The following is a 10,969-nucleotide window of genomic DNA, read 5'->3' on the forward strand; positions in this document are numbered from 1 at the left end:
GCCTGACCGCCGACAAAATAGGCAATAATCCCCGGACCGGCGGCTTACCGGCGGTAGACCGGCGACCATATACGATTTTCGATTTCTCCGACCGGCGACTGCAGCAGGTCAGTCGGCGGTCGACCGCCGGCCTGCCGGCGGCAACATCGACGAGCAAACACTTTCGTTGCCACACCCAGTTGGAAGGATATATATTGATCATTCGTGAGTTTGGCATCGCAATGGCTTTCCTCAGCTCTCGTGAACGCGAAATTGAACTCCTGAAATTATAATTATTATAATTATAATAAACAGCTGCGTACCTAAATTCATTCGTGTGCATAAATCTCTCTCTCTCTCTCTCTCTCTCTCTCTCTCTCTCTCTCTCTCTCTCTCTCTCTCTCTCTCTCTATATATATATATATATATATATATATATATATATATATATCTTTCTATTTTTTCTCTCTTTCACCCATTCCTCTTCCTCCTTTCTCTCATCTCCCTCTCTCTTCATCCCTCGCTCCTACCTGTTCCTCCTCGTCTTCCTCCTTCCTCCCTTGCTAATCCCCAGGTCAGACACAGGTGTTCACTCGCGGTCTACCGCCGGTCTACCGCCGGTCTGCCGTGGGTGTCGGCGGTTGACCGGCGACATTTTTCGACACCGCTGGTCGACCGGGCTCATCGCCGATATCTTTGAAAATTTTAAAGTTGACCAGCGGTGGTCGGCTGCGTCTACGGTCCTCAGGGTCGACCGGCGGTAGACCGGCGGTCTGCCGCCGACAATCCCCGATCTTATCGGGAGTCATCGGGGACGGTCGCGACCGGGAATGTGTGAGAGCCCCTTTAATGAAAGGCATTCGCATGTCTGGTTGTCGTTAATTAATCACTTTCACATCTGGTTATCGTATATCTTCGCGTGAGTGTGTGGGTGTGTGTGTGGGTGCTATTTTAACGTGCGATCTGCTGCGGAGTGTGTGTGGTCTACCCCAGTGACCTGACCTATCTCCGGAGACCTCAGCTTCATGTCACCTGAGTGCTCCTGACCGGTCTATATAAAAGGACAATCAACGAAAACCCACATCACTTTACTCATTACCCTGAAGCCGATAACATCAGTATAACCCATTCTGCTATATAACTGCAATGCTATTAAAAGATTTCTACAGACGCGTCATTTTGACGGAGTAAACAGCTGTTGCATCTATAAGAGAAAACAATCTTTTGAAAAATAATAAATCATTGTTCGGCACTATTCAACTTGTTTTTTCATCATCCTGCACTATAAGATTCCTGTAGTTGAGATAGACTGCACACTGAATTATAAATATGGTGGTAGACCGGACGCTAAATTATAAATGTCACTTCTGAGCATGCGCAATTCGCGGAAGGACAGCCAGGAATAGGGGGACAGCCAGGAACACGACACCGGTTCGTCTTCACAGGGAGCAAAATATTCGGCAAGCATCTTTTTTTCTATTTCTTTTTAGTATTTACGTTTTCGCATCTCTGGAACAATATTCGAGTCTTTTTGGTATCTTTCTCTGTTTCTTTGTTTTGTTTTTTCTTTCTTTGTTTTCTGCTTTTCTTTATTTTCTGCTTTCTTTGTTTTCTGTTTTGCTTGTTATGTTTTTCTTTCTCTGGTTTCTGTTTTTTTTTCTCTTTTGATTTTCTTTTTTTTTGTATGTTTTCTGTTCTTTCTATTTTCTGTTTTCTTTGTCTTTCTCTTTTCGGATTTCCTTTATTTTTTTTCTCAGTTTTCTTTCTAGGATTTTTAGGATAGTGTTTTTGCATCTCAGGAACACAATTTTATTAGTTTTTGGCATCTTTCTCTGTTCGCTTTATATAATTAACGCTTTTACACGTCTGGAACAATAACTGAATCTTTTCCCCATCTTTCCCTTTGCATTTTTTGGGATGAATGTTTTTTGCGGATATTTTTTGCTTCTATATATTTTTTGCTGTTCGCCTCTCGGTCTGTTTCCTTTGGTACAAAAAAACACCACGGAGGGTTTTAGGAAACTCATCGTCTTATTGTTTTCCATCTCGATTGCGTGTTTATATTCCTGTACTTTTTATATATGTCTATTGTATGCTTCTTTCCCATGATGCGCAATTAGTTAAGATTTGCAAACCTACTAACTTAATCCGGTGCTACTTTGGCGTGAGGTGTACCCCAGTATTTATAGTCTACCCATAATGATCTGACCTGTCCCGAGACCTCACCTGATACTGTAAGCTGACCTGAGTAACGATCTGACCACAGCAACGCTATGTAATGTCGCTTATCCCAAGGTCTCGGGGATTGGGTGAGGTTCTCTTCACACACACACACACACACACATTGTTACTCATCACCGTGAACACTGTATTTCCCTTGGCTGTGCTCTGTTGACGATCCCTTCACTCGTTATCCCTAGGCCCTGGGGACTGGGGGAGGCTTTGACCTTGGCCTTGACCAGCCTTGACCTCAGTGGAACGTCTTCTTAACCGGATAGCAACAACAGCAACAATAAAAATAATAATAACTGGCCGCCTTGTATAGTGTGGCTGGCTGGTGTTTGTCTGGTATAGCTTTTTGGTCTTAGTTCGACCTTTGGACTGTCTTATTTAATTAACCGAGGAACTAACAAAAAATAAGTAAATAGAAAATAAAGCAACACATGGCTACCGCACCAAAAAAAGAAAACAAATAAACAAAAAGATAACATATATGGCCGCCGTGTACCGTGTGTCTAGCCGGCGGGAACTACACCAATAAATAAATAAATAAATAAAAACAACACATGGCCACCGTACCACTAAATAAACAAAACAAAATTAAAAAGAAAACAACACATGGCCCCTACAGTAACGTGTGTCTGTCTGTCTGGGCGGGCGGGTGCTTGGGATTAAAAAAAAAACCGTGGCAGTAGAGTGGCGGTTTTTTCCGGGAGATTTACCTGGAAAGCGACTAGACACACGTAAGCGCGCAGGAGTTCCGAGGATGCGAGGGAGGCTGCGGAGGTGGCGGCAGGGAGGAGGAGGAGGAGGAGGAGGAGGAGGTTAGGATATACAGGACTCAATGGGTTTACGCCCCTCTCAACTCTCAACTCATCAGTGTATAGCTAACAGCCAGTCTGGGAGGTTGTGCGTGTCTGGCTCTCGTTGCTTACTCACCACAGCATCACGAATCACTGGTGTTCCGCAAGGCAGCTGTTTGTTACCTAAGCCAAATTAAGAGATTGAGAAGGATTTTGTTTGTGGCGTGTTTCAAGGTAAGGGACAGCGAGATGAGGCTTTGTGGTGGGTTTTCCTCCTTACACACAAAGACCCTTTATTCAACCAGGTATAACGATTTTGTGACCACTGGTGCTTATGAGTGGAGCTTATATGCAGCGGTGCGGATGACTTAGAACGCCCTCCGCCTCCATCATACCGTAACAAGCTATACGTGTTCAATGTGGAGGCTGTGAAGGCGGGATGCATGCAAGAGGGAACGCGTGTGGGTTTCAGAGACGCAGGCGGCCCTTACATAACGAACGCCCTGTTGCTAGTGACTGTATGTTGCTTACTTTACACACAGGCAAGGTAGAGACTCAGCACTACGGCTATTTCTCAAGGCCACCCAAAATTGACCGGGTTTTCATGGGTAATTTTCCCGTTGATCCAGAAGTCGTGTCAAACTATCGATCATTAGGGTCATAAAACAGTCCATGTAAATCCCAGCACCTTCCACGAGAGGCTCTTCAAACAGGGGAACAGAGGCGCCGATATACGTTCAAGAATACGAGCTTCAGCGTCGCGTCTCCTTTGCTCGTGCAGTTTTCCATTTTGTTCTTCCCGCGCGAATCCAGTGTTTCGCGGATTCCATTGTATTCGCGATAACGGAGCGTCTAGTGTCCTCGGATATAACAATAACTTTTTTCTATCTGACGCGGCTCACTCCGCCATGAAGGCCTTGGTGAAAGTCACGGTGCTTGCGCGATGTGAAGTAAGCGTCAAGGAAAAAAGCTGATCTAAATATCGGCTCTAGGAATTCTGGTTCGTGGTGACCTTGTGGCGCGGCCGGCGTGGTCATTCACCTTGACGATTCAAAACAACGCGGGTGTAGGGACGTGTAGTGGTGTTGCCGCCGCCGCCACCTTGATCCCCAGTAACGATAAGGTGACGGTCAAGAACTGCTGTCGCGCCACGTTTATAATAGTGAGTGAATGCAACAATGAACGTCTTCTCGTCTTATCTCGTCGCACCTCTGCCACGGCCCACGGGCTGTCCGAGGAGGCCGCCGCTCCCCCACCTGCGGGGATGGCTGCAGATCTGACACATCATCATCGGTTATTATTAGTCCACGATAGGGACTTCCCCTCAGCCCGCCACCTGTGCCTCATGTCCAGCCTGCTGCGGCATATGTTTTAATGTCATCTACATCTGTCTGTCTGTCCTGACTTTTACCATTCGTGGGTTACCACTCTGATATTTTGGTTGTCCAATATATCAGTTTTAGGCATGGAATAACCTGCCCAACCCTACCCAAGTCCATTTCTTTTTCTTAATCAAGCACGATAGCTTTGGCATAAAGTATTACTGCATTAGAACACTTTTCCTCACTTAATATACATATAACTGACGGTTACAAATCATTTACCAGTCATTAAGAAACAACATTTTAAAATTTCATGTTAGCACTATAGTAAGTACACATCTTTTGGCAGAGGGTCCACGTACGCTGGCTCACCATGAACGCCCTTTTCCTTGGTAACACCATATAGCTGTCTGGCGGGGTCAACAACCCGTTTCCAGTGCTGGGCTGCGGACAACACCCAAATTCCTTTGACCAATGGGCGTCGTAGCATCAAGTAGTAAATAAACCAGAGACAGGCGGGTGTTGGGGCAGCGACCCAGACGGGTGGCCCAGGGCAGGAGATGGGCGTATTGATGTCTCCGCGGCCATTCGCCCTCGCCAGGCCTTACGTAACAAGCGTGTAGGCCGAGGAGGAAAGTCAAGGCGACGACCCGCCTTCCAACGTGAGCACCGTCAGGCTCGGGGCGTGGCTGAAGCCCCTGCGGTGTCCCTTACAGCCGTCCCGTCCTGTCTGGCTTTCTCTCTCTCTCTCTCTCTCTCTCTCTCTCTCTCTCTCTCTCTCTCTCTCTCTCTCTCTCTCTCTCTCTCTCTATATATATATATATATATATATACAGAAGTGACTTGTAGGCTCGCTGAACCAACGCGAGCACCAAGTGAGCTCCGCGTCAGTTGCTGAAGCCGTTGCTATATGTCCCTACAACCGTTCATGCTCTAAAGTAACTGAAGACTCGCTGAACCGACGTGAGCACCGCGTCAGCCCTCGGGGGAGTGGCTTGAACCCTTGAAATACCCTTTAACCGTTCCAGGGAGCTTTAAAGTAACCTGTCCGAGCAATTAAGTCCCTCGTGTAGCCAGCTCGCCATCCTGTCTTACGTAAGGTGTCCCGCCCCTGAAGGTTGGCAGAGGGCAAGACGCAGCCTTCCTTCCCCTGCAGTACCCGATCACCGTCCACAGACTTACGTAACGACAGGAAAAGACGAGAGTTAATTGTGTACGGCTTCATTATCACTATTTTCAGCACTGTAGCAACTCCTGGGAGCTTTTGGGTTTTGTTATTATTATTATTATTATTATGTATTGCCGTATGGATTTCTCTCTCTCTCTCTCTCTCTCTCTCTCTCTCTCTCTCTCTCTCTCTCTCTCTCACACACACACACACACACACACACACACACACACACGATGGATGAAATACTATAAAATCTCTCTCTCTCTCTCTCTCTCTCTCTCTCTCTCTCTCTCTCTCTCTCTCTCTCTCTCTCTCTCACACACACACACACACACACACGATGGATGATAAACTATAAAATCAAATCATATATGTAAATAAAATCATGATATACGTAGCCACACAAGTTTAAGGCGATATGAAAATGAGATTGAAAACGGGACATTAAATTGTGAGCTTGACAGTCCTTTAAAATCAAACAGGTGCTCTCTCTCTCTCTCTCTCTCTCTCTCTCTCTCTCTCTCTCTCTCTCTCTCTCTCTCTCTCAGCCCGCTACGCTCTCTCTCACGCAGCCCGCCACGCTCTCTCTCTCTCTCTCTCTCTCTCTCTCTCTCTCTCTCTCTCTCTCTCACGCAGCCCGCCACGCTCTCTCTCTCTCTCTCACGCGGCCCGCCACGTGCTCCGCTGTAAACAAAGCTGAACTAGTTTGATCTTTTTTTGTCTTCCCTTCTGCGGAATGTTGTCCTGCCCCCTTTTGCAAACCTGATGACCGCGCGTTGGTAAGGGTGATAATGGTGTATAGGACAACAACAGCAATAACGACAACAATGCCTATTGGAATCTTTTAAAACCGGCGATATGAATTAAAGTTGTTCTGACGTGACGTTGAACGCTAAGGGGCAGTTTCACAATTCCCCATGACGGGTTAGCAAGCTCCCAAACCAATACCAGAGCCTTCGAAATTTCCTTGTTAGTGTCTGGTGATTATATCTAAGTTCACAAATTTGATGAAACTATACAGGAAAAGTCTTGTGTGTTTAGTGTGGCATCGATCGAAGACCTCACCATTTTGGATTGTATGGGATTCTATAGTTTGGTTCGGGCTGTTACGAAGACACTGTGTTGGACTGTGAAATCGGGTCTAAGGCATCATTATCATAATTACGAAGTTAGTTTATAAGATGCAACGATTCACAGTTCAGTAACCTCAATGATCTGTGACTTTGTCTTTGGAGAAAAATGACTTCCCTATCACAAAACTCAGATACATATATAAATAGATAGATAGATATTCTTATTTCATTATATTTAATTTGTTGAGCTCGCAATGTCCTGAATTCTATTTTTTTTTATATTATCTTCCTCATATACAGGTGACCACATCTAATTTAGGATAATAATTTAAAGCTGAAAGATGAAGAGAAATTAAGTAGTATATAGATAAAGAAAAAAAAAGAGAAAAAAGATGAAAAAGAGGAAGTATGGATGAAGAAAAGGGGTAAAAAGAAAAAGAAGAACCATTAACATAGTCTTACCTCAACTCAACAGACAAGCTAACGAAAAAAAACAGGAAAAAGAAGAACCATTAACATAGTCTTACCTCAACTCAACAGACAAGCTAACGAAAAAAAACAGGAAAAAGAAGAACCATTAACATAGTCTTACCTCAACTCAACAGACAAGCTAACGAAAAAAAACCAGGAAAAAGAAGAACCACTATAACCAACCCTTACTCTCCCCAACAGATAGGCTAAAGAAAAACGAAAAGGAATAACCATGGATGAAGATAAGGGATAAAAAGACGACCCAGTAACCACTCCTAACTTCTCCTCCAATAGATAAAAAAAAAAGGAAAACAATTGTATGGCGCAAAAAGGTAAAATGGAGACCCACTAACCACTCCTTACTCCCCCAACAGGTGTAAGAGATGACAGCTTTGGCGAGGCGCTGGACGCTGGACTCTCAGCTTCTGGTGGCCATACAGAACAATGACGTCCCTCGTGCTCACCAACTCTTCCAGGCCGGCGTGGACACAGATACTCGGTTCTCCATCAACTCTCAGAAGCGTCCTGCCCTCTGTCTGTGCGTGGAGAACAATGCGTGGGACATGGGTGGGTATTACAGGGATGGGATGAATAGGAGAGAGAAATTAGAATGGGTAGATGATTCACCACATTCGCGGATTTGCAAAGAAAAAGGTATTAATAGTAGTGAGGTGACCCCCCCCCCCCATTAACTCATTTGCAAGCTCACGGATAGTCCCCCCCAAAAAAATAAGGTTCCCAGCAGTATAATGGTAGTTTCAGATCTTTATGTATACAATTTTTATAATGAATTATTTCACGAAACATAAATCCATTTTAAAAACCTAGTTGTGTAAGATTTGTCTCCATTGGTTTCTAGATTATCTGATTTCTATCCCTTAACCCTCTCAAATGTTAATGTCTAAGTAGAGATAGGTGTTATCAACATGCTAATGGCTTGTGTCCTACTTAACCAACTGCTCTTCTGGTGTCATGTTATAAATATCTAAAATCTGTTATCCTATTGTTTGCAGTTCAGCTCTTGGTGGAGTTAGGTGTGAGCATCAACCAGGGTGACTCAGTGGGCCTAACTCCCCTCCACATCGCCTGCACACACGGCTACCCTGACCTGGCAGGGCTGCTCCTCAAGGCTCGGGCAAACGTGAATGCTCGGACACAACAAAGTCGCACACCCCTCCACCTGGCAGCCACGAGAGGCAACCCAGGTAAGCCATCTTATACTATTGCCCAGTATGCCAAGTGATTCTGCACCATACAATTTTACATCTCAAGTTTTTATGTCCTTTGTGACAGTATTATACATGATGTTGAGTTTTAGGCCCAGATTTGAAAACATTCCAGGGCTTACACACCCACATTTGCTAAGGCTTTTAGTAGAGGTTGTGTTAGTATTTCCATGGGTAGTTTTATAAGCCTAGTGATAGTTTGACAAGGCTTCTGCACCATGAACATTAATGAGAACCTGACTGATCTCTTTTGTAGCCTTTGGAAATTGTTGCGAGAGCTGAAAACATATGAGAAAACAGGACTTGGTCTTCTGATTATAATTTTCAACAGCTAACTTCAGTAACACTTTTTTTTCATCTGAAGCCTATGTATCTATTTCTGAGTGTATATATTGCCCATTGAGCTATGCCCATACAAGGGCTGATCAGTTTAACCCAGTAGTTGCGGGGATCATGTTTCTTACAGGCCCCTCTAAGCGAAAAAAAATGAGAAAAAAATCATCACTCACGCAAACCATTTCATAATATATATATCAACGCATTTGTGATCAGTTTATGCATCATCTATTTTGGGGGTTTTATATCATGGCAAAAATTTGGCCCGTTGCTGCTACATGGTAAAGCCACAAATTTGGCCCGTCGTTGCTACATGGTAAAGCCACAAATTTGGCCCGTCGCTGCTACACGGTAAAGCCACAAATTTGGCCCGTTGCTGGTATCCAGTTTAATAATCAAGATGAACCAGTCATCATTCTTATTGCACTATTCTGTTCTTTTCAGTTCAGTGTAGTACAGAGGGATTGCCTTTGTAACTCCCCTTCCTCTTGGTCTTCCTACGGTTGATTGTAAAGTGAGAAATTCCTAAGATTTCAAAAAATGTCCTTGCAGTAATGTTCTTGGACTTCATTAATAATCATGTCTTATTATCTTTCCACAGCCATAGTTGAGTTGCTGATATCCCGAGGAGGCAACGTGAATGCTCTTGACGAGGATGGCTGCACACCTCTCCACTACGCTGCTTCCTCTGCTAACTCAGAGATCGTAGAGCTCCTGTTAGCAGCCCAGGCATGTCCCTCACAAGTTGACATCCATGGCAACACACCGCTACACTACGCTGTTGACGTCAATGGTGTGAGTGCCTCCACTGTAAGGAAGCTGTCCCGCGCTTGTCATGAGGCCGCCTGTGTTGCAAACAGTGGCATGGAGACGCCTCTGCACATTGCCATCAGGAGTGGCCGGCAAGATGCAGAGGACATTCTCCGAGCCCTCCTGGAAGTGTCCACCAAGGCGGCCATGAACACCCGTGGCTCCCTGGGACACACTCCACTACACATCGCTGTCCTGGAGCACCGCCTCAACCTGCTGCGGCTGCTCCTCACGGCGGGGGCGGACACCAACACTGAGGACCACCTGGGACACACGCCGCTAGTGTCTGCAGCGAGGGACGAGACGCTGGGTGCTGTGGCCCTGCTGGTGGCTGGTGGGGCACGCACCAAACAGTTGATACAAGGCGGTGTTGTGGAGAGTGAGATACACGACGTGGGCATTCGCACAGTGCTCGAGGAAGCCACGAGGCAACCGCAACGACTCTCAGGACTCTGCCGGCGGGCCATCACCTTTCACCTTGGTCCCACCGCCCTCCCTACGCTTGAAGGGGCGGCCCTGCCAACCGTGTGGCGAGAGTTCCTCACCTTCCAGTCACTCAACCTTTAAGTAGTTGTAGTGAATCCTCCATACGGGTTGTTACGGCCATGTATTAAACAACCTCATCTGTGGATCTGAAGTTTCTCATGCTTACAAGTTCCTGTGTCAGGGCTTCTCATCATGTTAAATTATTGGGCATTAAGAGCAAGGAAGTACTTGTATAATGTAGACAAGTAAGCAACCTCCAGTACTAAGACTTGGGCATTACTGTTATACCTTGCATTCCCATAGAACACTGCAGCATATATTATCTTAAAGAGTCAATACTGATAGTGACCATTTATGTAGAGATGTATGAATGTCACCAGGAAACAATTGAAATAGACTTTTCATTTGGTTCTGTGCAGGCTTCTACACAACTGTTTCATGGGCATCGTTTTCCTGCTCCCATGAAGAGCATCTTAGCTGCAGGGTGTTACTATTCAGGGTAGGCAGCAGCATGCCTAGACATTATGATGCGATAGTAGAATTTTGTTAAATCCATATTTATAGCATTTGTTGCAGCTAACACCATTGCATGTACATGAATGTATACATGAGACAAGTAAATGCTTTTACCTGGCTTTGGGCATTGGCAATCAGTAACTGTGAGAAGTGGCTGGGCACTGAGAGGCCAGCGGGAGCGTTAAGGTGTGGGATGCAAGCGCTGTGTTGTTTACATGTCTTTCAGGTTGCAGTTTATTGTTGACTTTAATACTTGTTGTCACGATATGTATTTATTTAAGGCTTGTAACTTATGCTCATGGAAAATATATTTTTTCAAGTATTATACTGAACCCTACCTCTAAGACCTCTCATAGACTAAGGGAGACTTCCCAGTCAATGTCATACAATCAGTAATATAATTTATTACTCATTTTTTGTGTTACTCCTTTGTCTCCTTTGTCTCATTAAAGTTTCAAACTAACGGTACTTATTCTTACCCAAGCTGCTGAGTGACCCATGAAACGACGAGACTAATTCTTCTTCTTGGCTTTATTATCCCAGATTTGATGAGGTC

At 45.0% G+C, this 10,969-nt stretch overlaps 1 protein-coding gene across 3 annotated transcripts in view; it reads left to right on the plus strand.

Moving 5' to 3' along the window:
- Positions 1-10,876, plus strand: part of LOC127002733 (serine/threonine-protein phosphatase 6 regulatory ankyrin repeat subunit A-like) — a 27,223-nt gene extending 16,347 nt beyond the window's left edge. For 2 of the 3 annotated variants that reach the window (XM_050868828.1, XM_050868827.1), the window contains 3 exons: positions 7,414-7,606; positions 8,053-8,244; positions 9,203-10,876. In XM_050868828.1, coding sequence (XP_050724785.1) covers positions 7,423-7,606; positions 8,053-8,244; positions 9,203-9,978 — 1,152 coding nt within the window. In that variant the 5' untranslated portion in view covers positions 7,414-7,422 and the 3' untranslated portion in view covers positions 9,979-10,876. Of the gene's footprint in view, positions 1-3,068; positions 3,237-7,413; positions 7,607-8,052; positions 8,245-9,202 lie in introns of those variants that run through there. The other variant, XM_050868826.1, reaches the window with a different exon arrangement.
- The last annotated feature ends 93 nt before the right edge of the window (positions 10,877-10,969 follow it).

This window comes from Eriocheir sinensis, chromosome 24 (genome assembly GCF_024679095.1).
Source record: "Eriocheir sinensis breed Jianghai 21 chromosome 24, ASM2467909v1, whole genome shotgun sequence".
Lineage (NCBI taxonomy): Eukaryota > Metazoa > Arthropoda > Malacostraca > Decapoda > Varunidae > Eriocheir > Eriocheir sinensis.